This window comes from Aspergillus heteromorphus, assembly GCF_003184545.1.
Source record: "Aspergillus heteromorphus CBS 117.55 chromosome Unknown BO70scaffold_16, whole genome shotgun sequence".
NCBI lineage: Eukaryota > Fungi > Ascomycota > Eurotiomycetes > Eurotiales > Aspergillaceae > Aspergillus > Aspergillus heteromorphus.
Window position 1 is genome coordinate 576,000 of NW_020290421.1, and position 26,505 is coordinate 602,504.

The 26,505-nt window shown below is 53.8% G+C and overlaps 11 protein-coding genes across 11 annotated transcripts; 7 read left to right on the plus strand and 4 right to left on the minus strand.

Annotated features, from left to right (window-relative positions):
* The first annotated feature begins 57 nt into the window (after positions 1-57).
* On the plus strand, positions 58-3,658 carry BO70DRAFT_58657 (uncharacterized protein). Its single transcript, XM_025548561.1, has 5 exons — positions 58-459; positions 538-570; positions 629-1,964; positions 2,015-3,144; positions 3,212-3,658. The coding sequence occupies exons 1-5, from the start codon at positions 230-232 to the stop codon at positions 3,570-3,572; spliced, it is 3,090 nt and encodes a 1,029-aa protein (XP_025398525.1). The 5' UTR covers positions 58-229; the 3' UTR covers positions 3,573-3,658.
* Positions 3,659-4,220: 562 nt separating this feature from the next.
* On the plus strand, positions 4,221-5,016 carry BO70DRAFT_380456 (uncharacterized protein; the record flags this gene model as incomplete). The annotated part of the gene is made up of 2 exons (XM_025545415.1): positions 4,221-4,351; positions 4,614-5,016. 2 exons carry the CDS (start codon positions 4,221-4,223, stop codon positions 5,014-5,016), a joined length of 534 nt encoding a protein of 177 aa, XP_025398526.1.
* A 677-nt stretch (positions 5,017-5,693) lies between these two features.
* BO70DRAFT_407906 (MFS transporter) lies at positions 5,694-7,494 on the plus strand (the record flags this gene model as incomplete). Its single annotated transcript, XM_025547191.1, has 3 exons — positions 5,694-5,903; positions 5,953-6,696; positions 6,745-7,494. The coding sequence occupies 3 exons, from the start codon at positions 5,694-5,696 to the stop codon at positions 7,384-7,386; spliced, it is 1,596 nt and encodes a 531-aa protein (XP_025398527.1). The 3' UTR covers positions 7,387-7,494.
* A 1,226-nt stretch (positions 7,495-8,720) lies between these two features.
* BO70DRAFT_316876 (putative sexual development protein (LsdA)) lies at positions 8,721-10,022 on the plus strand. The gene is made up of 2 exons (XM_025540362.1): positions 8,721-9,026; positions 9,099-10,022. The coding sequence occupies exons 1-2, from the start codon at positions 8,772-8,774 to the stop codon at positions 9,822-9,824; spliced, it is 981 nt and encodes a 326-aa protein (XP_025398528.1). The 5' UTR covers positions 8,721-8,771; the 3' UTR covers positions 9,825-10,022.
* A 341-nt stretch (positions 10,023-10,363) lies between these two features.
* Positions 10,364-12,101, minus strand: BO70DRAFT_58707 (polysaccharide lyase family 1 protein). The gene is made up of 5 exons (XM_025548562.1): positions 11,540-12,101; positions 11,362-11,487; positions 11,216-11,312; positions 10,928-11,161; positions 10,364-10,861 (listed from the first exon to the last, which is right to left on the minus strand). Exons 1-5 carry the CDS (start codon positions 11,884-11,886, stop codon positions 10,526-10,528), a joined length of 1,140 nt encoding a protein of 379 aa, XP_025398529.1. The 5' UTR covers positions 11,887-12,101; the 3' UTR covers positions 10,364-10,525.
* Positions 12,102-14,545: 2,444 nt separating this feature from the next.
* On the plus strand, positions 14,546-16,186 carry sdh2 (succinate dehydrogenase iron-sulfur protein subunit SDH2). The gene is made up of 4 exons (XM_025545416.1): positions 14,546-15,063; positions 15,129-15,384; positions 15,447-15,598; positions 15,657-16,186. The coding sequence occupies exons 1-4, from the start codon at positions 14,959-14,961 to the stop codon at positions 15,978-15,980; spliced, it is 837 nt and encodes a 278-aa protein (XP_025398530.1). The 5' UTR covers positions 14,546-14,958; the 3' UTR covers positions 15,981-16,186.
* A 1-nt stretch (position 16,187) lies between these two features.
* On the minus strand, positions 16,188-17,333 carry BO70DRAFT_363068 (class II fructose-bisphosphate aldolase). Its single transcript, XM_025543475.1, has one exon. The coding sequence runs from the start codon at positions 17,314-17,316 to the stop codon at positions 16,450-16,452; it is 867 nt and encodes a 288-aa protein (XP_025398531.1). The 5' UTR covers positions 17,317-17,333; the 3' UTR covers positions 16,188-16,449.
* Positions 17,334-17,469: 136 nt separating this feature from the next.
* BO70DRAFT_363070 (6-phosphogluconate dehydrogenase C-terminal domain-like protein) lies at positions 17,470-19,194 on the minus strand. Its single transcript, XM_025543476.1, has 2 exons — positions 18,205-19,194; positions 17,470-18,143 (listed from the first exon to the last, which is right to left on the minus strand). Exons 1-2 carry the CDS (start codon positions 18,739-18,741, stop codon positions 17,580-17,582), a joined length of 1,101 nt encoding a protein of 366 aa, XP_025398532.1. The 5' UTR covers positions 18,742-19,194; the 3' UTR covers positions 17,470-17,579.
* A 1,393-nt stretch (positions 19,195-20,587) lies between these two features.
* On the minus strand, positions 20,588-22,205 carry BO70DRAFT_58819 (ankyrin repeat domain-containing protein). Its single transcript, XM_025548563.1, has one exon. The coding sequence runs from the start codon at positions 22,107-22,109 to the stop codon at positions 20,775-20,777; it is 1,335 nt and encodes a 444-aa protein (XP_025398533.1). The 5' UTR covers positions 22,110-22,205; the 3' UTR covers positions 20,588-20,774.
* Positions 22,206-23,045: 840 nt separating this feature from the next.
* On the plus strand, positions 23,046-23,919 carry BO70DRAFT_430099 (LITAF-like zinc ribbon domain-containing protein). The gene is made up of 3 exons (XM_025548126.1): positions 23,046-23,235; positions 23,292-23,553; positions 23,624-23,919. The coding sequence occupies exons 1-3, from the start codon at positions 23,214-23,216 to the stop codon at positions 23,784-23,786; spliced, it is 447 nt and encodes a 148-aa protein (XP_025398534.1). The 5' UTR covers positions 23,046-23,213; the 3' UTR covers positions 23,787-23,919.
* A 1,572-nt stretch (positions 23,920-25,491) lies between these two features.
* BO70DRAFT_363075 (uncharacterized protein) lies at positions 25,492-26,305 on the plus strand. The gene is made up of 2 exons (XM_025543477.1): positions 25,492-25,820; positions 25,876-26,305. The coding sequence occupies exon 2, from the start codon at positions 25,883-25,885 to the stop codon at positions 26,081-26,083; it is 201 nt and encodes a 66-aa protein (XP_025398535.1). The 5' UTR covers positions 25,492-25,820; positions 25,876-25,882; the 3' UTR covers positions 26,084-26,305.
* The last annotated feature ends 200 nt before the right edge of the window (positions 26,306-26,505 follow it).

A 26,505-nucleotide genomic window follows, 5' to 3' on the forward strand; every position in this document is an offset into this window, starting at 1 on the left:
AAGCAAAACCCCAAACCCCCCTCGACTACAGTCCAATCGCTCCCCGCAACCTCCTCCTCCTCCTCTTCAGCCAGTCCCAACAGCCCCGAATCTGGTTGTCGCCGATCGGATCACGTGGTCTGGGGAAGGGAAGGCGTGGATGCCTTGATCTTATCAGGCAGGCAGAGGCTGGCAATCCATCCGGGGAAAGGATGAAACCGAACCCGACCGACAGCACGACGACTCCAGAATGCCCTCGCCCCTCGACTCGGCCCAATCCTCTTCTTCCTCGTCCTCGTCGCTGGGATATGGCGAGGATGCAGCGAGAGCAACAGCAGCAGCCACAGCAGCAGCAACAGCAGCAGCAGCAGCAGCAGCAGCAGAGGCGAAGCAGAAGCGCCAATGGAAATTTTTCGGCAAGGTCAAATCGATCTGGAAGGGGCTGGGGATCGATAGGCCGACTTTTCTGCTCATGATGAAGTAGGTGGGACTTTTTCTTTTTTTTTTTGTCTGGCTACCGCGTGCTAGAAGACTACTAATGCATGGGGTTTGATGCAGGGGTGCGCTTGCGCCGACGATTTGCGTGGCTATGTAGGTCTTTGCTGGATCCGTATGGAGTCGGGCAAGCTGACGGATAGGCGATGAAAAGTTACCAGTCGGATGCGATTTCCTCGCAGTTCAACACGGTCGGGTATCTCGTCTCGGTGATTTCCGTGCTGGGGTTCTCCATCATGCCGCGAGCCAAGTTCATCCAGATGATGGTCCTCGATATCCTGGCCGTCTGCGTCGCCACGGCCGTGGCTCTGCTCATGATGTACTCGTGTGTCAAGGCCCGACAGCACACCGAGTCGGCCGCCGATGCTGCCAGTGGGGGTGCGTCGTCGGCCCCCTACAATGCGTCCGCTACGGCTGTCAGTGCTGTCTGGCTGTTCTTCCAGATCTACGTCGTGCACACCTTCCGGGCCAAGTTTCAGCAGTTCCAGTTTCCCGTCATTATCTACTCGATCGTGGCCAATGTCATCTTCACCTATGCTTCCCGGCTGGCGAACATGACCGCCGCCATTACGCTGGCTTTGAAATTGCTCGAGGCCAGTTTGACGGGCCTGGCCATCGCCACGGGTGTCTCGTTGTTTATCCTTCCCATGAGCACCAGGGGGGTCGTCTTTAACCAGATGGCGGCCTACATTGAGAGCCTCCGGGCTGCCCTCAATGCCCACACGGCATACTTCGAGACGCTGGAAAAGGATGACATGTTCGGTCGGGCAGAGACGTACGATTCGACGGTGGAGAAAGTGACCGACAAGGGCAAGGTGTATAGTCCCGAAGCACAGGCGATCCGGACGGCCTGTCAGAAGGTCACGGAGCTTCATGCCAAAATCCACGGAGACCTGACCTTTGCGAAGCGCGAGTTTGCCATCGGAAAGCTGGGACCGGACGACATCCAGGGGACTTTCAGATACCTGCGCCAGATTATGATCCCCGTCGTCGGCCTCAGCTTCATCGTGGATATCTTCCAGCGCCTCTCGGACTACAACAAGTGGAATCAGCCCATCGAAGCCAATGGCGCGGCAATCCCCGACACGGTCCGCCAGCGGGTCAGAGAGGAATGGAACGAGATCATGAGGGCGGTGCATGATCCGTTTAGCTCCATGATCCACACGATTGATGAGGGCCTTCGGCATGTGTCGCTCGCCCTTGAACTGACACGACCGGCCAAAAAGTCCGACGACTCGGACGTGGAGGCAACCGCTAACCCCAAGCCCGGGGAGAAGGGCTTCCCTGCGTACTATGCGAGGAAGATCCGTGACTTCAAGTATGCGAAGCGGATCGCCCTGCGGTCGTGGAGTGAGGAAAAGGGCATCACCTTGCCGCCTGACTTCTTTGAACATCCCTCATCCGTCCATCTGGATGTGGATGATATCCCTGCCGATAGCTTCGGAGTTGGTCGAGACCGCAGCAGGCGACAGCTGTATATGATTCTCTACGTAGGTGTCTGATTGCACTGTGTGATAATAACCGATGCTGACCGACCTAGGTGGAACAACTTCTCGAATCCACAGGCCATGTCGTCCACGATTTCATCCAATTCGCAGACGAAAAGATTGCCAGTGGGAAGCTGGCACGGAATCGTCTCATCATCCCGGGCTCGAAGCGCTTGCTAAAATGGGTCATCAGTGCTTTCAAGGCCGAGGATTCGCACGAGGAGGACAACCTGGGGGACATCAGCTCGCAGAACAACATCCTCCAGCTGGGCGAGGCCTACAGGCACCGCAAGGACCCGGAACACCTCCCGCCTGAGAACACGCTCCAGAAGATCGGAGACAAGGTCCGACTGATCCCCTCTGCATTGCGCTCTCCCGAGTCGGCGTATGGCTTCCGGGTCGCGTGTGCCACGATGACCGTTGCCGTTGTCGCCCTCCTCCACGATACACAGAACTTTTTCGTGAAGCAGCGATTCGTCTGGGCCATGATCATGGTCAATATGAGCATGTCCCCCACGTCCGGCCAAAGCATCTTCGGCTTCGTTCTCCGGATTCTCGGCACCGTCATATCGTTGGTGCTCAGTATCCTGGCCTGGTATATCCCCGGACAGAAGACCCCAGGGATCATCGTCTTCCTGTTCATCTTCCTGACCTGCGTCTTCTACGTGCCGATCAAGCTCTTCCGCTTCCGAATCATCGGCATCATCACGATCATCTCGACCTCGATGATCGTGGGCTACGAGCTCGAGGTCCGCAAAATCGGCCAGGACGTCGCCACCTCCAACGGGCAGCAATACTACCCGATCTACCTCCTTGGTCCCTACCGACTCGCCACCGTGGCCGGCGGTATCGCCGTAGCCTTCATCTGGACCTTCTTCCCGTACCCGATCTCCGAACACTCGGTGCTTCGCCAAAGCCTGGGCGCCTCGCTATACCTCCTGGCCAACTACTACTCCGTCATCCACGAGACCGTGTCTGCGCGGATGCGAGGCGACGAGGGCGATCTCGCCCTGAAGACCTCCTCCGGCCGCAGACTCATGAAGGCGCGAAACAAAGTCTTCTCCAAGCAAATGCTCATGCTCAACAACCTGCGCACCTACGCCGGGTTCCTCAACTGGGAGGTCGCCATCGGCGGACGGTTCCCTAAAAAGCGATACAATTCGATCATCACATGTATCGAGAAGTACGTCCCAGATCACATACCATAGACCCATGCATTCATGCAACTGACCAACCAACCCCATCACCAGCATCGTCAGCTACCTAAGTCTCCTGGGCTACGCCTCCGACACCCTCCTCCAACTCGGCAACGATGAAGAATCCGACTCCATCTGGCTCCACGACTTCCGCAGACTCGTCTCCAGCGCCCGCGTCACCACCCACGAGATCACCACCGTCCTGTGTCTCCTCTCAGCCAGCATCACAAACCAGCAGCCCCTGCCGCCCTACCTGAAGACCCCCCGGCCGTACAGCTTCTCCAAGCGGCTCGAGGCCCTGGATAAGGATATTCTCAGTCTGCGACATATTGCGGAACCGGGCTTTGCGACGTTCTCCGTGCTGCAGATCTCGACGAGGTGTATCGTGGGGGATGTGGAGAGGTTGATGAGGTGAGTTTGTCTAGCGAGTTATTGATTATTATTATTATCATTCATTCTCTTTCTTCTGATCGAAAATGGATAATGCATGGATTATGCTAATGCGCTGCGTGGGTGTTTAGAGACGTCAAAGCCCTGGTGGGCGAGCTGGACTTTTCATTCCATGCCATCAGCACCGCCCACAGTGTCAAGTCGTCGGCTGAGGTGTCGAGGTGGTCGAGACCGCCGTCGAGGGACAAGACGGAGTGATGGGATAGTAATTGTAGATTATGTTGAATGAGATATCTGTATCTGATTTATGACACAAGATTGGATACCTACGTAGCTTTTTTATTCTATCGAACTGTAAATGCACCACCACTTCCTTACTCATTATCCTATCCCATTATTCATTCCCCTCATACTATACATACCAGACCACCGACCACCGACCACCGACAACCGACAAACCCACCCACCCACTCTCATCTACATCCATCCATCCATCCATCTATCTATCCATCTATATATCCCATCCCTCTCCTCTCATCCCTCTTCTTCCCCCCACCCCCCTCCCATCTATCTCCTCTCAATCAATTGATCCACCCCCACACCCATCACGCAAAACCTCCCCCACCCCGAAAACGCCCTCTTCATCCCCGTGGACGTGACATCCGGGGCGCAAATGAGCGCGTTATTCGAGACCGTGGTGCAGCGGTTCCGGGGGCGTGGATGTGGTGGTTGCGAATGCGGGGATTATGGAACCGGGGAGGGGGGCGTGTTGGATTTGGAGGATGTGGATGTGGATGTGGATGTGTATGTGGATGTGGATGTGTATATCGATGAGGATGAGGGTGAGGGTGAGGGTGAGGGAGAGAGGTTAAGGGAGAGGGAGAGGGAGAGTGGGAGTGTGGAGGCACAGAGGGTTGGTTATTGCGGTCAATTTTGGGGGGGGGGGGGGGGGGGTGGTTAATAGTTCGTATTCTTTCTTTCTTTCTTTTTTTTTTAATTTGGTGTAGTTCTTTTTGGGGGGGAGGTTGAGGATTGAGGGCTAATGCTAATACTAATGATGGGATAGCTCTCCGCCTAGCCATGTTCCATATGAAGAACAACAACAACAACAACAACAACAACAGCGAAAAACCAATCTCCCCATCCATCGTGCTCATTACCTCTACGTCTGGGTATTTCGGGGGCACGGGGGTCGCGGCCTACGTGGCGTCCAAGCATGGGGTGGTGGGACTGCTGCGGGCGTCGCAGGAGGTTGCGCGACGGTATGGCATTCGGGTGAATGGCGTCGCACCGTTTCTGACCCCGACGGGTATAACGGCAACGGGTTTGCCCAGCGTTGGCAGGAGGCCGGGCTGGAGACGAATACCCCTGAGCGGGTGGCCGAGGTGATCGAGCAGGTTGCGCTGGATGAGTCGCGGGGGGGGGAGTGTGTTCTCGTGAGTACCTGTCTGTGTCTGTCTGGACCTTGAAGGAGGTTAAGTGAAGAGGTCTGACTGACTGAAGGATTGGCACAGGTCGCGGGGAAGTATACTCGGGATATGGAATCGACCAGAACAGCCTTGCTTCCGCTATGGCTGGGGGAGGAGATCGCCGGCTTTATGGGGAAAGCCATGCAATGCAGTCTTTCGCAGATATCGGGGGTTATGTGCTCCCCCGGAGAAGGGAGAGGTAGATTGGGATTGCATTCACTCACGTGGATTATCTCACTTCCAGGTTTGATAGTAATTCTCCATCTGCTGGATGGTAAGGTCTGTCTGTCTGTGCTCACATACCACATTGCGCGGCAAGCCCTTGGCCCAGGGGGCCTTGTGTTTCCAAACGAAGAATGTGCCGTAGCCAATCACAAAAGCTCAATATCATACCTGCCAGAGCCAATTGTCCAGCTGCCCAGTAACCGGACGTCGAAGGGTAACTCCAGGATAAGAGTTTGCACCCCCCCACGAAGAGACGAAGAGGGCCTTCACCACGCGGTCTGTGCCCTGCTGCCCCTTGCGTTTGGAATCTACCATTTGATGTCTGGACGATGCAGGTGCCCTTGCAAGATAGACACGATAGCTAAGTCCTTGTATTTGACTGGGGTATCCCTCCACGTGCCATGCACCCTGTCTCAGCAGCTTCCACCGCCGCCCGAGTCCTTGACTTTCCCATGGGGACGGAATTCATCGACATCAGCCATGCAGAGGATGGCCTCAAAGACACTCAACACCTGGTCGAGATCACGGGCCAAGACTATGACGCAGATTCAGTGGTAGCGGAATGGAAACCTGGCGTCCGAGAATGGCTGGTCTTGGTCTGTGTCTCTCTTCTGATGGCGATGGATGCATTCAATGCAACTGTAGTCTTGCCACTCGTGCCAGTATGTCTGTTGAAGCTCCCATATGGCCACTGATAACCGAGTTGCGTAGCACCTGTCGATCACGATCAAACAGCCTCTTGGAGGCGCGCTATGGATCGAAGCATCGTATCTCCTGGCGAGTGCGGCCAGCCAGCCCTTTTTTGCCATGCTGGCTGCGCTTTTCGGAGTCGGTCCTATTGTCCTTGGTGCTGCGGTGCTCGCCACCGTGGGGACGGGCGTATGCAGCGGCTCCATGAATCTTTCTTGTCTGGTTGCCGGTCGGTTCGTGCAAGGCATGGGGTGTGGAGGGGTCAGAGCGGTTTCGCTGGAGATGATAGATGGAATCATCCCAGGAGTGCACAAGATTCGCTTCTTCGGGTACGTCGCACAGACGTGGATAATCGGAGCCATGCTGGGCCTCGTCTTTGGAGGAGTGCTCGTTGACCATTCGACATGGCTTTTTTATGCCAGCTTCGTGTTCTGTGCGCTGAGTCTACTGGTGATACCCTTCGCGGTGGACTTGCGAGGGTACAGACGCATACCAAAATGCAAGCTGCATGACTTGAACTGGCTGGCAGCCGTGTTGACTTTCATGGGAATGGGCTGCCTCCTCATCGGCACCAGCTGGGGAGGGACGTTGTATGGCTGGAGCAACTGGCACATACTGGTCCTTCTCTGCGCAGGGGGTGTGGCAATGGTTGCGCTTCTGCTGTATGAGTGCATGCGGGCTAACCGGTCGATATTCTCCTCGGCAGTACTATACAGCATCCCAAGGCTGATGTTGTACACGGGGGGTCTGCTGCACGGGTTTCTGGTAAGCCAACGAGCCCACAGCCATAGAGACCACCACTAACCGTGCCAGCTCTCCTGCCATCTCCTGAACTGCTGTCTGTACCTGATCTTAATCAAAACCCTCCCACCAGCCCTCACAGGACTCAGCCTGTTAACCATCGCCAGTCCGGCACTCATGCTCCTGGTCCTGACAGAAAGGGTACGACTGCTGCGAAGCCCTCGGCTCTCACCGTGGACCATACGCGCTGGCTGGATGTGTAGCACACTCAGCACAGTCTTCTTTATCATCCTGGACTCTCACACCCCGCCGCAAGTATGGGTCTTCATCTTCCTCGGCACAGGGATCAGTCACGCCTTGCTTGCCTCAGGATACCACCGATGCCTGCACAACGCCCCTAAAGAGATCCAACCATCGCCTCCCAGACGCAGGAATCGGGGCTCTTCTCCTTCCCATATCCTGGTATATTCCATTCTGTGCGCGTGGGGCATGTGCATCGCGGTTCCGTTGAGCGGGGCCATCCTGCTGAATCGAGTCTTTGGGGAAGTGAGAGAGGAGAGGATAAACCACGGCATGCACGCAGATGACGCAGCGACACCTGGTGATGTGGAGGAGCAGCTAAGGAGGATGCTTGTCGATGGGCTCCAGATCTTGTGGCGCGTGTTGATGGGGGCTGCTGCTCTCGGGGGCGTTACATCACTGTTTGTGAGGTAGGACAGGGAGAATGCCATGTTCTGTGGGTAGTTTGAGCAAAAATGAATATCCTATTATGGATGCTGTCTTCATCGTGGAGAAAGGGCAGAAGGGCAAACTTGGAAAGACATCAAGATGAGATGAGAGCGTAGAGGCCGAGGTAGAGGATGATGTGTTACCCGGTTTGGGCGGGAGTCTCAGGCACCCATCACCTGACAAATTACAGGAGAGCCATTGATTTCAAAGAAACAGTTGAATACGATTCTTTCAAATTTTTCTATCATAGCAAAGGTATCGCATCAAGCAACCCTGTTATGCTTGCTTCCAAACATACGGCCAATCAACAAACAAATCAACCCATCAAGCCGCATCGACAAAATACACGCCCGAAGCCCTCAAAATCCATGCAAGACCAGAAATGCAGACCAGCGCCAGATGAAAAAGATAAAACGCACATTTCAGATCAAGTCCCACTGTCTTTTATGGCCCGTGTTGTCGGACTTTTTCGGATGGGGAGTTGGCACCCGTACCAACTTGCTGCCGAAGGAGTTGTCCTCAGGGGAAGGATCATGTTTCGGCTCGGGGGCGAAGTGCACCCTCTCTGGGGAGGTACCGTTGTCCGTGGTGGTCTTTGGCAGGATGACCTCGAACAACTTGGAGAAGGAGACTTTGCCCATTATGGAGGAAGTTTCCAAGGTGGGTTTGAAGGAGAGTGGATTTGTTTGTTTTGCAGAAGGAGCGTGAAGCAAAGAAGCTTATTCGTAAGGATGGAAAGATCTCCAGTAGAAAACAGAAGGATGCTGAAGGAATGGGTTTGCACCTCCGGGGACGACACTATCTCAGATATACATCATAACCGATGACAACTTGTTGACTCAATAAAGGGGTGATCATGGCTGGTACTATAGCTGGTAGCCTACACCTTAGGATTCGATGCCGGAGGAGTGTCGATAGTATTGAGTATGCTTGAGATGTCCATGCTTGCTTGGTCATCATGATGGCTTGATGGCTTCGAGAGGGCACAACCCCGAGACAGGAACAACGTGATATTGACAGCACGTCACTCAGAAAGATCGACCGGAAATGGAGAAATGCAGCCATCCGCCGAGGAAGCAACCGTGACGTCCCGGAAGAGGAAGTCGCAGCTGCACATTTGCTCCGAATTCGTGTAACAAAGGCAGCTATATATAGAGACCCTGGCCGTTTGACCCCGGTCTATCTCTCCTAGACCCCAGTCAGTCGACATCGACATCCTCTTCACGTATCCTTAGCTCTCACCTGCATCCCATATCCTATACTGTATCTCCACGATGAAGTTCCCAATTTCCCTTGCACTCTTTCTCCTGCCCTCTGCGCTCGCAGCACCAGGTCTCCGGGCCCGCGACGTCCCCCCCCTGCCCGATGGCATGCCCAATCCGGATGACAGCCAGCTGCAGCAGATCTCGCTCAATGCTCACGGCACTCCCCCCAATTCTCCTCTCCCCGCGACAATCAGTCAGAATGGCATCACAAACCTGCAGCTGATCGCCTTCAACGAGCTCTTCGAAGTTGCCTTCTTCAACCAGCTCCTCCTTAACATTACCACCAACGTCGAAGGCTACTTCATCGCCAACGATGCTGATCGAGACTTCACCATCCAAGTCCTCACTGCGATCCTCGCCGTATGCCCCACATTCCTTCCCCCTTCCCGATGCCGTTCCTAGACTAACCTAACCCACTTGCCCCCTCTCCAGCAAGAGGAAGTCCACGCCCTCACTGCAAACACCGGCCTGAAGCATTTCAACCAAGTCCCCATCGAACCGTGCAACTATACCTTCCCCGTGTCCACCTTTGATGAGGCTATCGCGCTCGCCGCAACCTTCACCGACGTCGTCCTGGGCACCCTACAAGACGTGATCGTGCGCTTCGCCGCCGCCAACGACGTTGATCTGACGCGTATCATCGCCGCGACAATTGGCAACGAAGGCGAGCAGCAGGGCTGGTTCCGTCTCTTGCAGGACAAGATCCCCAGCGAGTCGCCCACCTTGACAACCAGCGACGTCAACTTCGCGTTCACAGCGATCCAGAGCTTTGTTATTCCGGGAACATGCCCGAATATCGAGTTGATCAACTTGAAGACGTTCCCGGCGCTGAACATTGTGACGCCTCCCGAGGCGAAGACGCAGGAGATTCTGGTTTCGTTTAGTGTGAGCAAAGAGGAAGCGCAGAGTCTGGCGGATGGAAAGTTGTGGTTGACGTATGTCAATCAGTTGAACGTGCCGATCACAGAGCCGTTGGGGCTGTTCGAGGTTGACAAGGAGGAGGGAGTGGTGGTCGCAAAGGCACTGTTTCCGTACGATGACAATCTGCTGAACGGACTGACGATCGCGGCAGTGACGGGCAGTGAGGGGCCGTTTGCGGATGTCAATGCTGTGGCGGAGGCGACCTTGTTTGGGCCCGGGCTGATCATTGTTAATTAGCTAGTCATGGCGGAGAAGGAAGATGATGATCGCGACGATCAGTAGTGAAGATCGCAAGTCAATACAGCAATGATCATCATTATCACCATCTTATCTTATCACCTGCTTATCGCTTTGTAGACCATAACTAGACTGTAGACTGGCTGATCTGCATGGGCTGGGAGAGATCGTTCTTCCCTTCATCTGCGCAGAGAACAAGTAGAGGGCATTTGGGAGCTGGGAACGGAGAAGTGATGGGCGGAAACGGAAGACGATGGGTGTAAACCCGCTCAAAATGCAACGTGGGTCGTGTCAGCGGTGCCTGAGGTTCCCGCCAGCCAGTCTGCCAGTGACTGCATGCGGTCTTTCCTAGCCGATCACCATCACCAACCAACACACAACTCCTACGGCTCTTTTCCTCGTGTAACTTCCCTCCACATATCAAAAAAATCTATGAAGCCTAGAAAAATAGAAAGAAAAAAAAATACCAGGACAATCGTTGTCATTCAACATCGATTGAAACCCAACCAACAATAGTAGTAGTAGTAGTAGTAGTAGTAGTAGTATAGATAGCGAGGTCATATTAACACCCCAAGAATAATTACACGAAAGGATTAAAAAATCAACCTCTTTCATCCAGTGCCACGGCCTAGATAGAGGCCGGAGACACACAACAAAGACATCCCCGCACCGAATCACGAGACAATCAATGAGCTCATGATTTACAGGTTACCCTGACCGGCGTTGGCGACAACGCTGGCGGCAACGGAGGTGTAGGCGGAGGCGGAGGCAATGTTCTTGCCCTCGAAGTCGGAGAGGAAGGAGGTGTTGTCCTCGTCGAAGGTGCCGGAGGAGCCGAAGCCGTTGATGACACAGTCACGGCCGAGGTAGGCGGCGCAGACCTCACCGGAGGTGGCGGAGGGGACGGTGAAAGCCTCACCCTCGTAGGTCTCAAGGACGGTGTCGACGTTCTGGAAGACGTTGCCCTCGGCGAGGACGTAGGCACCCTCACCGATCTCGAAAGCGTGGCCGTCAATGTCGTACCAGTAGTTGTTGACCTGTGGGGTTGGGGGGTTAGCGATGCGGTGGATTGGAGGGGAAGGGGATGAAGGAGGGGGACATACAGCGTGGAGGAGAGTGTTGTCCTGGACCTTGGGGGAACGGCCGGAGGTGTGGTAGATGTAGTTGCCCTTCATGGTGACCAGGTCGGCATCACCGTCAAGGTAGATGGCCCAGTAGTGGTAGCCGTCGCAGGTGGCGGAGTACTCGCTGACACCGTCGATGTAGTTGTTGGTGAGGGAGACACGGTTGTCGGCGCTGGTACCGAGGACGATGTGCTGACGACCAATGCGGGCGGTCTGGATGTATTGTTAGCTGTAGTCGTTTGGCGAATGGATGGGATAAATGCGTACGGTAACGTGGTCAATCCAGACGAGGTCACACTCGTCAAGAGTGATGGCATCACCACCCCAGACGTACTTGGCGTTGATGTCGGTCACGGCAATGTTCCTGGGGTTGTTAGAAAGGGACTTCTTGGATAGGATGGAGCATTGCATACTGGATGATAATGTTCTCGGCACCGCTGACGATACGGAGACCACGACCCTTGATGATACCCTCGGAGCCCTCACCGACGAGGGACTTGTTGGAGGTAACAGTGATACCGAGAATACCAGCGTTGTAGCTGCGATGGTCAGATGGGCCATATATCAAGCTGGTGAGGGGTCAAAACGTACTATTCAACGGACACGGAGGGCGCATCGGGCTCGTAGTTCTCACACCAGTCGTCCTGGTCGATGGCGACCTGGCAGGCGGCGGCGGTACCCCAAGGAGCGCAACCAGTGCCGGTGGTGGTACCCTCGCTGTCAGTGAAGTCGAAGGTCTTGGTCAGGATGATGACACGGGCCTCGTCGTCACCTAGGTAGGAGACCAGCTCATCGAGGGTGTCGGGGTAGACGGGGGTGGCATCACCACCACCGGTCACGCCCTCGGCGAAACCCTCAGCAGAGCCAGTAACGCCGACAGCAGCGGCGGAACCGGCGAAAAGGGCGGCAGCAGCGCCCAAGACAGTAGAGTACTTCATAATGAAGTGTTAGACCAGCTGTGGGAAAAGAAAGACTAGGGTAAAGATAGAGGATAGGAAAAAAGAAAAAAGAGAGTGGTTTGATGGAGAAGACAGGATCCGACCCGATGGGCCTGGGGTTTATATAGCAAGAATGCCAATCGGCAGGTCAACAGCGTCATGACAAAGCTCTGATAGAGCTCCCCCTCTGGCTTAGATGGCTCAGGCCCATAAGCTAGATGAAATTGGACGGGTCATCGGTGTGAAACGCCCAGGACATCCATGATTAGTTAGAGCAAAGCCGTTGATTCCTCTCAGTTAGTCCACCGGCGCTAATTTCGGTACTGGCCGAGGAGTTTACATTTGGGGCATCCACCGGATTGGCCCATGGATGGATATTGTTTGCGACCCAGATGGGAAGGAAGGGGAGGGGGGAGTAGCCACATGGTTGCTCATGGTCGTGGTGCCCGGCGATGGCCCTCTTCAGAACCCGTTTGCCCATGAGCCCGATGCTCCACTGCCATTGATGATTTTAAGCCATAAGTGGACTGTGGAGCGATTGGAGGGGATTTACGGCGTTTCATGATGCACGCCGGCGCAATTAGTCTCGGTAGTCTAAAGTAGTCCATCCACTCCGGCTGGTGGATACTGGATGTAAATTCCGTAAAGAAGAAATTCCTCCGTCTTGGCTGTTTTCTTGTGGCAATGATAGCCATGAAAATTCCGAATTCGACCAAAAGATGGTTAGAAGAGGCGATGATGGGACGAAGTCTGGACGTGCTCGACAGTTAGGGCTATTCAGCGATGTTGAAGAACAAGAGGGGGAAGGGGTATGGCATCACGGTTCCAGTTGCAGTTCGTTGCCCCCCCCTGGCGAGTTCTGTATTTCCTTTACTAATACTTTTTCCGTTTCGTTTATCAACGGCTCCAAATAACCCCCCCGCCTCTATTATTAGTTGACCACATCGAAGCCGGTCCTTTGGTGAAGGCCGTGAAAAACCTGCATTTTCGGCAAGGCTTCAGGAACGCTGGACAGCTGACCCACAGTGGGTCTCCCTCGGCGATATCAGAAAGCCCACCCAGCCCACCCCTCAGCAGGCTACAGCTCTCAGAAGCAGAACACGAGATTAGCTGTCCCGATTTAGATATGGTCTGGTGGACTGATGCTCTGGTCAAGTCTGGTCGGGCGGTGGCCGTGGCAAGGGAAGAAGACCTCGGAGTCCGTAGGAACCCAAGTCGTCAGCCATACTCCCAAGCATGTAACAATCCATCACTAGGGAGATATGAACTGACGTTGACCCCTGTCCTTGACACATCTGCAGCATACCGCAACTGAGACATCCCCTTTAAACTCCCGTATCCGGGGGCTTGGCTCATTAAGCTTGAAGTCTTGGAAGCCGTGGAAGGAGCTTATTCCGCCCGAATCAGGGCACCTAATCAGAATACATGGGGAGGACGTTATATTAACCCCATCCATGGAATGGCCTGTCACAGGTGTCTAGACTCCAATGAGCTACCGCACGGTGCCACGAGATCCATCTTATTATCGAGCTAGACCAGGGCTATCGGGACGCTTGGTGACAGGCGGTCGAGGGGTCAGATTGTTGCTCCTCTGCATCGATGGCTCTTAACCAGAATCAGAAAGTCGGCCGAAACTGCTGGTAGGTAGTGTAGGACTTCCTTGTAATGGTGTGTATCTATCTCTGTAGCCTCCGCGTGCGAGTACTGCCTGCATCTTCGACATTGGCTGGTTCTTGTTCTGGCAGGTCAAGTCCGTGTGGATTAGTGTCGAGAGTCGATGTGGGAAGGTTACGACGAAGAGAAATGACAAGGACAGTTGCGTTTGGTGATAATGCCCGGGGGTTTGTTTGTTCGGAGGGGGTTTCTCGGAAGCACCGGAGACGACCGGGGCTACGGTACGGGCCTGGCTCCAGTCTTGTCATCGAAATCACAGCAAACGACGAGATTCCTTGACCTAAGTCCCTCTGAAGACAAATGAATCAAGGAAAGTGGTGAATCGCCCGCCGAGGTTCTCAAGAGTGAAGCTGGGTTGGTCAGTAGTTAGTTAGTTGCCAAGTCCCGAAGGGGGGTGAGTGACGAGGGCCAGAAAACAAACACCAGGTCGGGAATGGCTTCCCCAAGACACATGCGGGAGCAATAGTTATAGATTCGAGATTCGTCATCCTCATCCTGCGGCCGGCATTGTTCTGCGCCACCGAGCAGGCTACTGCAATGTGATAAGACGCGGGTTATGCATATTCCCACCGTCACGCGCGAAGGAAGGAGGATGGATTAAGTCCGAGATTAAATTCCCCATCGCTCGATGCGCGCGGGACGGCGAACAAGTCGACTGCCTGGGTGCCTGGACATTCATGCCTGAGTGCCTGAAAGGAGTTTATGCCTTAATGCCTTATTTATTCTTGCCTGACCGCCTGACTGCCTTACTGCCTGACTGCCTGAACATTCATGCCTGACATTTATGCCTTGTCGCCTGAGAGCCTCCCCGACCACATGACCATCGGAACGGCAAATGCATTCGGCTCCATTTCCCCTTTGGGACACTCCCTGTTGGCCGGGCATTCTGGGGTGCGCTGATGTAATGGGGAAGAGAAGGTCGCGGGGGGTCTGTACCCCGTAGATGGAGTGGTCTCCTCACTCCTCCACACACAACAATCACATTTCAGACCCCTTCATCGCCTCTCCTCCCCCGGGGGTGGTGTCGAGTGGAATTATATTCAGTCCAGCGCCTTGCCGTGTATCCCCGACGCTTGCAATTAGCCTTTACGTGATTGGCCCGCGGGCGCTGAGTCAGCCGTTTGCCGGCCGCCAGACCCGAGGTTACCTTGAGCTGCCAAAGGCGACAAAACATCGCCAGAACCGATCGACTTCGTTTCCTCGTGCCTCTCTTGGTCTGCGTCTCGTCGTTGCCGCTGGCTGGCTGCTTGTCCTTGGACCTCTCTCCCCTCTCTCCGCCATTGTCGACGCTCCTTCGTCCCATTGACTCCTTTGTCGTGCGCCTATCCCATTTTTCGCCAATCGTCTGACCTCTCGCCCCCCTCGATCTCAAATCGATCTTCCTCTCGCCCGCCCACCATGGCCGCCCTCCGTACGACTTCGCGCTTGTTCGCTTCCTCGAAGCCGCTGTTTCGCCCGGCTGTCTTCGCTCGCTCCTATGCGACCGTCGATGCCGTGTCTCAGGTGAGCGCATCCGGCCACGCGAGCAGGAAGTCCAACCCCCGAGTCTAAGACTTTTGAACGTGCAGGAACCCAACCCCTCCGAGACGCCCAAGATCAAGACCTTCCAGGTCTACCGCTGGAACCCCGATCAGCCCACCGAGAAGCCCAAGATGCAGTCCTACACGCTGGATCTGAACAAGACCGGTCCCATGATGCTGGATGCGCTGATCCGCATCAAGAACGAGATGGACCCCACCCTGACCTTCCGGAGAAGTTGCCGTGAGGGTATCTGCGGCAGTTGTGCGATGAACATTGACGGTGTCAACACCCTGGCTTGCCTGTGTACGTTGTCCTGGATGCCTTGATGAGGTCGTGGTGTTCGGTGGCGCTGACCACATATATAGGCCGCATCCCCACGGATACCGCCAAGGAGTCTCGCATCTACCCGCTCCCTCACACCTACGTCGTCAAGGACCTGGTCCCCGATTTGACCTACTTCTACAAGCAATACAAGTCGATCAAGCCTTACCTCCAGCGTGAAACCAAGACCGAGGACGTGAGTATCCCCCCACCCCCTGCGGCGCGATACCGGTCGCTGACGACACCATCTACAGGGTCTTGAGTACCGCCAGAGCCCCGAGGAGCGCAAGAAGCTGGACGGTCTGTACGAGTGCATTCTGTGCGCGTGCTGCTCGACCTCCTGCCCCTCGTACTGGTGGAACAGCGAGGAGTACCTGGGCCCCGCCATCCTGCTCCAGTCCTACCGTTGGTTGGCCGATTCCCGTGACGAGAAGACGGCCGAGCGTAAGGCCGCCCTGGACAACAGCATGAGCGTGTACCGCTGCCACACGATTCTCAACTGCTCGCGGACCTGCCCCAAGGGGCTGAACCCCGCGCGGGCGATTGCGGAGATCAAGAAGATGATGGCTTCTCACTAGAGATGACACGAGATAAAGAAAAGAACTGCTTTCTCTTTGCATGATGTGTTGTGATTCCTTCCTTCTTCTCTTCCCCTTCCTCTTCCCTTGTTTCTGGTTGTTTCGTGTCTCGAGCTTTATTCCCTCCGTTCCGAGGTCTTTATGTCGGATGTTTCAATAGGTGTAAATTGTGAATGTGATCTATAGCCATGGTGGTTTAATCAGCCAATCTATTGGGTATATATATATGTTTGAGCTAAACCAGTAACGTTTAGAAGTTTTCTTAGCAGGCCACCAACGATTGTATCCGACCTGGAAGAATATTGCCGCCCCAGTCTTATTCTACCTAGGCTGACACCGAACCCCTTGTTCTGTTCTCTCAGGCTTCTCACATGCACTCGCAATCCCAACCAACTGATATCACGGACAGGACAGAAAGAACAACCACCCCCACCACCGACCACAGAATCCATCCCCACGACCTCCCAGCTCAATCCGCCCTCCCACTGGACCCCAACATAACCATACACCTCTCCACCGCGGCCTGCATCTTATCCGTCGCCTCCTCAATCAACCTCGTCACGCCCCAACCCCGAGCCACCCCGTCCCCCAAAACCCTTACCCACTCACCATTCAACACCTTATTAATATTGACCTTACTCACCCCGGCCTCAATACACGCCTTAAAAATCTCCTCATCGAACGGATCCGCCCCATGCAGCACCAACCTGACCCGATCGCCGACCCGATCCCTCACAGCCCTCAACCGATCATACTCCAACCGAATGCCCCTGGGCCCATAGCTCCCATGCACGTTCCCAAAAGCGGGCGCCAACCAATCAATCCCCGTGGCGACAAACTCCTCGCTCTCCTCCGGGGTCGTCAGCAGGCCCTCGAGGTCCGCCGTATCCGCCACGCCGTCTTCCCCGCCCTCGATCCGTCCCGGCTCGGCTTCCGTCGCGATGCCCCGCTCGTTGCAGTAGGCGACGAGCTCGCGCGTCAGGGATAGGTTGGTGGCTTTTTCGTAGTGCGACATGTCGATCATGATGCTGTCGAAGCCGGGCGTTATGTTGGCCGCTTGTCGGACGATGTCGGGCGTTTGGGCGTGGTCCAGGTGCACGGTTATCGGGACGGAGGCGTTCAGGGCGGCTTCGGCCGCCGCGTGCACCAGGATGCCGTTCGCGTATTGGATTGCCCACGGGAAGAGCAGGATCATGGCCGGTGAGCGTTGCGATTCGGCCGCTCGGACCGTCGCGAGGATTCCTTCCACGTTGTAGCAGCACATTGCGGGTACGCCGTATTTGTGGGCGTGCGCGTGGTTGAGGAGGGGGATGGCCCGGTTCGTTGAGAGGGTCATTTTGAGGGGGGGGGGGGGAAGATGGTGGGATTGGCTGGAAGAGGCGTGAGAGTGGTGGGTGGGTATCAGTGAGAGTGTGTGAGATTGAGAGTGAGAGTACTATGTGTGATGTTGGTTGGTTGGTGGCTAGGTAGGTAGGAGGTAGGTAGATAAGTGGTCTATTTTATAATCGCGTATAGATCCGAGGCCGGACTTGCTCCGATATGAGATCATCGGCAGGCAGCCTTGTCGACTCGGATACACACGGCAAAAACAATAGATAACTACGGATAAACCTGAATCACACTGGCACTTCCCTCTCCTCCATGCCCTTTCCCCTTAGCCATCAACAATACGCCCAGTGCCGCATTTCCGAGATGTACGGGGCAATGCAAATCCCGGGCCTTCTGCACGACCCTCTCTAACCGACTCACCACCTCATCTACAGTCTGTGTCCCCGACAGTGTCTCCGCCCCAATCCTACCCTCAATCATCTCCAACCCGCGCGTTACAAAGATCTTGCTACCGCCCGCAGCATCGCTGACCAATTCGAAGAACTGCGCCATGTCGACGCCCAGAGACCGCGCAAACGCGATGGCCTCTGCGGCCGCGACCAGGTTCACGCCCTGCATGAGATCGAGCACGAGCTGTGTGGCCGCCTCAGGGTCTTCGTTTGCCAAAGAAGCAGGGGTTACATCCTTGATCGGGGTGGGGTAGTACTGGCGGACCATGGCGGAGTCGTCCTTGGGGCCGTAGCCCTGCAGGAGAGCGGAGAGGTAGATCTGTTCTGCTGTAGCGCAGAGCGGAGTCGGGAAGTGACTTTGACGGGCGGAAGTTGTGATGATCCCCTGCTGACAGTCAGTACACAGCAATGAATGAAGAGGTGACCAGTGCCAGTAAGTAACGTACCGCATCCTTCAAGATAATCGTCAACGCACTCGCCCCGGGATTCCATTCCTCCTCCAACATCCGGGGAAAGCGATTCTCATGCATCCACGTCCACGCCTCAGAGTCCTTGATGCGGTCTGCTGTAATCCGCGCATCGAGTCCCAGCTGCGCTGCGAGCCCCATCGCCTCACTAGCCCCCAGGATGTGAATAGCCGCCAGCACCTGATGCACCATCTTCATATTACTCCCGGCCCCGACTCCCCCAGGCACAAGGTACAGCTTGCTGGGCGCAGACATCGCCTGCAACAGATCGCGGGCGATCTGAAGCGAGGCGTCGGCTCCACCCGCCATGATGGAGAGGGTACCATCGGCAGCGCGTTTCGCACCACCCGAGACAGGAGCATCGACGAAGTGGATATCCGGTCGGCCGCGGGCGACGAGTTCTTCGGCAACAGACTGGGCGTAGGAGGCCGAGACAGTGGAGCAGAGGAGGAGGGTCGCGTTTTGGGGGAGATCTATGGAACGAACGAACCGGTTAGCTAAGAACCGCAGAGCCATTGGTAGTGATCGGATCGATCGATGTACATTGAACAATGCCCTCATCTCCAAACAACACGGTCTGTGCTTGGGGCGCGGAAGCAACCATGCACACGTAGAAATGCTTGCCCTCTGCGGATTCGCGCAGTGACGAGGCGGGGATGCCCCCCGCTGCTTGGAAGCGCTGCACCGAGGCCGGGAAGACGTCGTAGCCGTGGACGGGGTATCCTTCGCTGACAAGGTGGGTGGCCATGCCGAAGCCCATGGCTCCCAGACCAACAAAACCAATGGCCGATTTAGACATTTCTGGCGTTATGGTTCCAATGAGTTTGTGTTTTGTTGTTTTGTTGAGTGATGTGACGCAATTTATGGAGGGAGTGGTTCGCAGGGAAGTCCGAGTGGGATGTGTGGGGGTCCGGAGGTGGTCCGATTCAGCCAGGATCTGGGATTGTTGACTGATCCAAGTTGAATGGGCTCACATCAATTATCCGGTGGATATTTTGCAGGCTTATCTCGGAACTTAAATCATCCAAGGCACGTCCGTCGGGGTGTTGCGCCCTGATCCATAAATGATGCTATCACGTCGAATTGGAGGGTGAACTACCCAGGAAACTATGTTGCTGACAATATCTCATCGGTCAACACGAACAGAGTAATGCAACGATTTGCTAGATTGATTCCTTACTTCGAGCTCAATTTCACTATAGCTCAACTTGATCAGTCTCGTGATGCCATCGCCATATGTAGTACTCGGGTACCCCCATATGCTCCCCCTTTTTTACAGTGGCCTTTGAACAATGATCCATCAACAGACTGGAGATCAGAACATTCTCCCAGTATTGATGTCCCTGCAATCTTTTCGCATGCTGTCTGGTTTCATCACTTCCTGAACGAATAGCGGCAAGTGTATTCCACACTGGAGTACCGAATGAAACCCAAGTCGTGCTAATAGAAGATTGCCCACTCAACTAAATTCTGGGACCGATTATGGAAAGGTAATCTTTCCAAAGAAAGACCATTTCGTGCGAAATATTCTTGAACCTCTGAAGCAGTCATCAGCTTCTCGTCTTAGAGCAATCCGTTAAAGCATTGGCCTACCTTTGAAGCAAAAATACCTCAGATTAGGAGAGTCTCAATTTCCATGAAGCTTCCGAGTGCGTTGCGGCGATAGTTTCTGTAATCGACGCGCGAAATTCTGTCACCCAATACCAATCTGCAATATGGGAAATAACTTCATACGCCACAGCCAGATAAAGACGCAATTCACAGCCTCAATCCCCGACCCATATAGAAAACCCCACCCCAGCCACCACCTGACGAACATCTGACCGAGTCGAGCGCCCCCCGTCCTCATGCTTCAGACTACCATAATTCTGGATGCGAATGCCCCCAAGGGCGCCAGCGTTTGCACTGGCTGCTACCAGCCCGGATGCCATGACATCTTCTGTGGCCCAGCCAGATAGAAGGCCAATACCCGTCGAGCCAGATTTTCTGACTAGTTGGAAAAGAAGGTGTGGTGTCAGTTCACGTTAGCTCTAGCGCAGGGAAGTAAAGCTTACCCCGACAGGTCAATCCGAGTGAGTTTTGCTAGAGCATCCTCAATGGGCAGATGTGCCCTCGTGTTGAGGCAGGCTAGATGCCTCAAGGGCGAAATACGATGTGTTTGCTGGAAGCAGCTGATATGTCGAGCTGCGTCCTTTGGTAGTGGGAAATGCCCATGTTCTGTATGTTTTGTTTCGAACGGTGGAAGAGTTGAATGAAGTAGTGGGGTTGAGATGAGGGGAGGGGAGGGGGAGAAGAGAAGTGAACTTAGAAGAGAAGAAGAGAAGAAGAGAACGAGGGTCATGTGAGAGTGAGAGGGTGACACCTACCCTTTCAGAAAGGGAAACCCGAACAATAAATTCTACGTGCATACCAAGGTATGGATCCGTCTGAAAAAAAAGAAAAAAAAAAGCCCATTCAATCATATATTATAACAGAAATGTATGTAAATTCGACCTTTCTGGGATGTCTGAAAGCTTGCCAATTCTAACTCCAAAAAAGCCTCCGCCAATTCATGGAGATGTTGTGCTTTCGTTGAACCAGGCATCTTCATCTATCAGAGGCGCTATCTGCTTCATTGCTTCGTAGATCTTAATATGATGAGGAAGGCTCGCCCTCGATTTACCCCCAAGGACCAACTGGCCTCTATACAGGCTGATTATCTGAGGCGGAGCCGTTTGCTTCCACGATCCCAGAAGAAGCTTCAACGTCTCAATGTCGCCGCTAAGAACCAGCTCAGATATACACCAACTATACTCCGCGTCCCATTCCTCGGTCCCCATCTCGGGGAGGGCAAGTAGCGCCTGTAGAATTTCTTTATCCTTGAGGTATCTCGCCAATACGCTGTTTCCATGCGAATTATTACGATGCAGCGGGCGGATTTTAATCCCCTTCTGGATGAGAAACAACGCGTTCTCGCGCTTGACAGGCCAACTCCGTCGTTCCAGTACTCTGTTGCCATAGCTGTCCGTGCTATTTAGCAGGTCCGGGGCGTACTCAAGAAGGGCCTCAAGCGTCTCAAGCGAACCATATCCGGCAACAAGATGCAGAGCGAACAATTCAGTCATGTCAGTCCCATTCTTGATGATAAGCCCAAGGAGGTAGACGCTGGACTCTGAACAGATAATATCTTTCAGCAAAGAGCGGTTTCGTATGTCCATAGAACCCTGGGGAGGAACAACGGCGCCAGCTTCTAGAAGAATCCGGCCAACATCATCCTCATGAAACAAGCGTGAGGTGGGGTATCCCCATTTGAACGGTTTAAGCACACTGTCATCATTGAATAATGACTTTACGTGTACGTCAGCACCGTATTGTAGGAGGAGCTTCAATATAGATATATCGACACCGCGGTTCAGTGCATCAAACAACAATGGATAGCCTAGTACGTCGCAAGAATCTGGACTGACACCGGCATCCAGGTATGCCTTGACAACATCATATCGACTGGCACTAACCGCTTCAAACAGGGGGTGTGGAAAGTGCTTATACAATATTTCCCGGTCAGACAGTTCCAAATTTGCCCACTCAGTACCAGGTAGATGCACAACACCCGGACCAATACTATTCTGAGCCATCATTTCGTAGATCTCTGGTGCCGGTAGGGCGTGAGCTTTAGCCCAAGATTTCAATTCCTTCTCAAAGAGATCTTGAAGCCCATGGCATGTCTGGGACATGCGGCTAAGGCTCTGGTAGTCCGCGAATTTGCCAATGATGACGAATATGTCGTTTGGAAGCCTGCGGACGGTGGTCTTTGGTTCAGTTGGGTGCACGAGTCGGTTGTAATAACGACGGGCGATTAAGGCCAAATAACTCCCCACCTCGGCATCTCCAAGAGTCAGCGACATAGTAATGACGATGAGGCCTGCAGATGTTAATGTAGGGGAGTGATATGAGAGCAGGTAGTAAAGGGCCAGCTTTGAGGACAATAAGACTGCATTCAATTAGCGGAGAGGTGTCTTGAACACACATATATATTATGTTGACTTGAGTCGGTCGGAATTCTCCTTTTGCATAGTACAAGCAGAAACTGCTGAAGAGAAGAGATTCATAGCAAAGGACAGACCCACCAGGCCTCTCTGCCTAGGAAGAACTTTGTCTTCCTGTTTGACATTTCCTGCCATTTTGAGGAACATCGACTTTACCCTTAGAAACTGTAAATTGTCTCAGGACTTCCCGTTAAAGAACGGAAGTAAAAAGGTGTCTCGACATCCTTCTGCTTTCTATTTGATGCCTCCTTTGGAAGACCTGGCGGAGGAGTACTCCTTGTGCGGCAGTGGAGGGAGCCAGCAAAGAACAAGGCAGTGAGGCCATTCCCGCTCCGATCAAAGCTAGGCAAGTGGGCAGGAAGCGGTCGAGAAGTGGCCTTCTCGAGAAGCCCCGCACCAGAACAATAAAGAATCCAAAACAACATGTCAAGTGTCCGAACAAAGGACCCTTTGGATTCATGCCATTATCCCACGGAAGCTGCCAGTTCCCTCGTATTCCACCATTTGTCGTCTCCTGCGGTCGGTCGCGCCAGAGTGAGTAGGGACGGAGCAAAACGCCTTGCGACCAGTTCAACCCCGCAGACTCCTTTTCGTTCGGGCAGAATCCTGCTAGTGAGGCGCAGCTCTCAGCCTTGTCAACGGCCGACCACCAACCTATCACATCCCGTCTGAGGGGTCCATGCTGCGCATCGAAGCTCCAACTCGCTCGCATTACTGTCGCCAACAACATGCAATCAAAACAAACCAGAGAGAAAAAGAAAAAAAAAAAAAAAAAAAAAAAAAAAAAACTTGTTGAAGCGGTCGATCGCGCAGACGAGGCTATGGTACGCCCGACTATAAGAGTCGCTCGAGACCGGAGAGGTTGAGCTCCCAGGATCGGCGGTGTTTACTCCCGACTTGACTAAATCGGGTGTTTTTGCTATCGCGTGCGTTGTTACCACCACCACCACCACCACTACTACAATGGCCGAGGAAACTCCCCTCGGTACGTCCATTCCAAGCCCATCACCTCAATAAAATCCCCCCATCTAACCGCCACAGAACCGGTCCCTGCCTACGAGGAACCGGCTGAAATCCAAGAACCCGCGCCGATAGTCTCCCCATCATACTCGCAGCCTCCGCTGTTACAGCCATTGGAACAGCAGCACAGACAGTCATTTTACGCTGGCACACAACATCCCAGCGGGTACAACAGTGCGACGCCATTGCATGCGCTGCAGAAGAAACCCGGGCCGGTGGATTGTCCGGCTTGCGGACATCGGCAGATGACGAAAGTACAGGCGGAATCGGGGAAAACAACACAGTATGTGCCTGTTACTATGGAGGGGGAATCGGATTGTGATCGACACTGACTGACTGACTGTCTTGTCTAGTGGCTGGGCCGCGGTGCTTTGCTGCTGCTGCTGTCTCGGGTGCGTCCCGTATCTCATGTCGTCACTGAAGGACACGACCCATCACTGTGGACAGTGTGGCGTGCTGCTCGCGACGTGGCATAAGAGTGGGAGGAATGAGGTGCATCTGACTGGAAGTTCTTGATTTCGGGTTGTGGGCTTGGTTGGGTTATTTGTTTTGGTCAACATGATACCTTTGGTTTGTATATGATATCTCGCGTCATGTCATAACTATTCGATTTGATGATATACATAATGAGAAAATACTTTCATACTTTAACCGCTGTCCATACTCCATAACGTCATATTATTTTTTCTTTGCTCTTCCTATATCCCCTCGAGATCATCGAAGAGGGTAGTAATAAGAATCCCACTCGGGGCTGCCCGGCTGTTGTACACAATCGGGAGCGAGACAAAGGAATAGTTTTTCTGCGAAGAAAGAGCAAAGAATTCCGCTCCCAAGCCCGAGACTAAGATGCTTTGAGTTAAACAGTTATATACTACTCGAATTTCAAGGTGTTTTTTCAGTTGTTTCATGACAACTGTCACGAGTGGTTCCTCCAGTACATCAACGAATGGTCAATCAATAGTTTCACCATCACTCACTGGTAATGAATTGCCGGAAATCAATGGCATCCAGTCAACAATCCAAGAATGAGTCGGACTTCTGGTATCAGAACGGTGATGGGCTCTTTGCTATACCCATATTTACTACCTATCTAGGTGACAGCTATAAACCATACGACCCGATCAGGTAACACGATATTTTATCATCGTCACGGGAATCTGTAGCTAAAGCATATCATTGGGGATCACTGCCTACCAGCTCCTGGATGGGGACCTGTTGCACCAGAAAGTCGTGGATTTCTCGAACTCGGTGAGATCGCTGCGTCGACGCTATATCGCTCTCGTTTACGGAGTATATATTATGGCGGGTTATTTACCATCGTGGCTTGCACGTTAGTTGATGCAAAAAATAGATCTACGCGATCGTGCATTCTGTTGCTTGCGCACTCGGCAGCTGCGCGTTCCTCTTCACAACTTTCAGCGCATGGTCTGGACCACGTTGGTCGTGGCTGAGGCTGAGGCTGAGGCTGAGCTTGCAATATATCATCTGTGTTCCTTCGGTGCTTAGCAGATGTAAGCGGAAGGAGAGGTTGCTCCGGATATTATCTTTTCCTGGGTCGATCCGCCTTTTCCAGATCTGCGGTCGTTTTTAGTCCATCCGACCGGAGATAATCCCCGGTGCTTCGGCCACGGTGGAGATGGCGTTTCCTCGCAGCATGCGCATGCATATGCATCAACTTTCACGCCGAATCTGACGCAGGACAGCGGGGACTCACCGGACATTTCATAAGATGGAAGATATGAGGATATTCCTCCACGTGGGAGTCTTAGAAATGGGACGGCCGGGAGTGCATGACGTCAAGAATCCTCCGACCATCCCTTGTCAAGACAAATGGTGAATCACCGGTCGACTACCCCCAGCGCTGTTGATATTGCTGATGGGTGAACGCTCGAGTCTCCTACTCCAGCACCGACTCTTTTATGCCGCATCTATCCCGGTCGGGCACGAATGATACGGCCACAGGGTCGCACAGAACCACGGGTATGAACGAGTGGTGACGCCAGCGGGACGAGCGGATCGCTGAACCTTGATAGCAGTTGATGTCAGGACTGTACCTTGCAATTCGGTATTTCAGTGTCGAAGGACACTATCCAAGTAGCATGCGATGGGGTTGTAGTTGTGCAAAAATGCGGCGACAAACATCTGATCGGCGGCCCCAAGTGCTGCCGCATCCACCCGGATAGCTTCAACCGATCGACCCAACCGATAACTGTACTACTTTGGGAAGGGAAAGTCGCAGTTCCCCACTCCCCCTCCTGTCAGAAATAAGCTTCGTGGGCAGCCAGCCAGCTAACGTTGCATGCATGTGCTCTTCTCCACGTCATTGTAATCCCTGCTGTCATGACCTTCCGCAGCTCCCGATGCAAGAACAATCGGGCTAGTAACCAGGGTTGGTCGTTCACCCACTCGTCCTGCTCCTCTCCCTCTTTCTCTTTATCCTCATCGCGCTGTCGTCTCTCTGCTTCCCGGGCCCTCGTCTGTGTCGGAGTCGTGGGCATCCTCCATCTGTCTGCTGAGCCTTGTTCCCTGAATCGGCGCGGCCGTTAACCAGTAAGTACCATAATCTTGGTGAAAGCCAGAGACTGCAGACTAAAAGCGCGAGCAGATAGATCATGGCCGCCATCGACCTTGTTGCCCTTGAAGCGCGGCGCGCAGTTATCAGACGGAGCAACTGGGCCAGCAAAAACCCCGGCGTGGTCCTGGTCTTCTGCATTGTCTTCATCGTCGCCGTGGGCATCGTGTCCCTCTTCATCTACCGGAAATGTATGGCGCGGAAAGCAGCGAGACAGTCATACGAGGTGGAGCAAACATGAACGACAGTGGAATCACTTGTTGGAGAGAGCGAGAGAGGAGCTATTTGGGACAGGGCGTTTTGCTTCTAGGATCGGGTTGTCATCTTTTATATGTTTTCTTTCTTCCTGTGCTTTGTCCGTCCGGCAAGGATACCCAATCCTGTTTTTGGTGCGGTGCTGGACTAGAGTGCAGATGGTGTTGGGATAAGTCTGATTTAATTTGCCCGAGAGGCGAATAAGTATACATACCAAATACATAAACTTAACCACCTGCTTCTGATCAGCGTGTCTGCTCTCAGACCGTGTGGTAGAGATGCATGCGCCGCGTATTTGTTACATGGAGAGGGAGAGAGAGACAGAGAAAGAGAGAGAGAGAGAAAGAAGGTAGAAATGCCCAACACAACATCAGAATAGAGAGCCTTGGGGGCAAGGCTGCCAATGAG

Bases quoted from the DNA above. Each gene is read 5' to 3' on its own strand.
- BO70DRAFT_58657 (XM_025548561.1), top strand. From the start codon at position 230: ATGCCCTCGCCCCTCGACTCGGCCCAATCCTCTTCTTCCTCGTCCTCG. The intron at 571-628 runs GTAGGTCTTTGC...GGCGATGAAAAG, and splicing joins CCGACGATTTGCGTGGCTAT to TTACCAGTCGGATGCGATTT. The intron at 3,145-3,211 runs GTACGTCCCAGA...CCCCATCACCAG, and splicing joins ATCATCACATGTATCGAGAA to CATCGTCAGCTACCTAAGTC.
- sdh2 (XM_025545416.1), top strand. From the start codon at position 14,959: ATGGCCGCCCTCCGTACGACTTCGCGCTTGTTCGCTTCCTCGAAGCCG. The intron at 15,064-15,128 runs GTGAGCGCATCC...TTGAACGTGCAG, and splicing joins CCGTCGATGCCGTGTCTCAG to GAACCCAACCCCTCCGAGAC. The intron at 15,385-15,446 runs GTACGTTGTCCT...CCACATATATAG, and splicing joins CAACACCCTGGCTTGCCTGT to GCCGCATCCCCACGGATACC.
- BO70DRAFT_58819 (XM_025548563.1), bottom strand. From the start codon at position 22,109: ATGTCGCTGACTCTTGGAGATGCCGAGGTGGGGAGTTATTTGGCCTTA.
- BO70DRAFT_363075 (XM_025543477.1), top strand. From the start codon at position 25,883: ATGGCCGCCATCGACCTTGTTGCCCTTGAAGCGCGGCGCGCAGTTATC.
- BO70DRAFT_430099 (XM_025548126.1), top strand. From the start codon at position 23,214: ATGGCCGAGGAAACTCCCCTCG. The intron at 23,236-23,291 runs GTACGTCCATTC...TAACCGCCACAG, and splicing joins GGCCGAGGAAACTCCCCTCG to AACCGGTCCCTGCCTACGAG. The intron at 23,554-23,623 runs GTATGTGCCTGT...TGTCTTGTCTAG, and splicing joins GAATCGGGGAAAACAACACA to TGGCTGGGCCGCGGTGCTTT.
- BO70DRAFT_316876 (XM_025540362.1), top strand. From the start codon at position 8,772: ATGCCCAATCCGGATGACAGCCAGCTGCAGCAGATCTCGCTCAATGCT. The intron at 9,027-9,098 runs GTATGCCCCACA...CCCCCTCTCCAG, and splicing joins TCCTCACTGCGATCCTCGCC to CAAGAGGAAGTCCACGCCCT.
- BO70DRAFT_58707 (XM_025548562.1), bottom strand. From the start codon at position 11,886: ATGAAGTACTCTACTGTCTTGGGCGCTGCTGCCGCCCTTTTCGCCGGT. The intron at 11,488-11,539 runs GTACGTTTTGAC...TGACCATCGCAG, and splicing joins CCCTCCGTGTCCGTTGAATA to CTACAACGCTGGTATTCTCG. The intron at 11,162-11,215 runs GTACGCATTTAT...CAATACATCCAG, and splicing joins TCTGGATTGACCACGTTACC to ACCGCCCGCATTGGTCGTCA.
- BO70DRAFT_363070 (XM_025543476.1), bottom strand. From the start codon at position 18,741: ATGGCTCTGCGGTTCTTAGCTAACCGGTTCGTTCGTTCCATAGATCTC. The intron at 18,144-18,204 runs GTACGTTACTTA...GACTGTCAGCAG, and splicing joins CGATTATCTTGAAGGATGCG to GGGATCATCACAACTTCCGC.
- BO70DRAFT_363068 (XM_025543475.1), bottom strand. From the start codon at position 17,316: ATGACCCTCTCAACGAACCGGGCCATCCCCCTCCTCAACCACGCGCAC.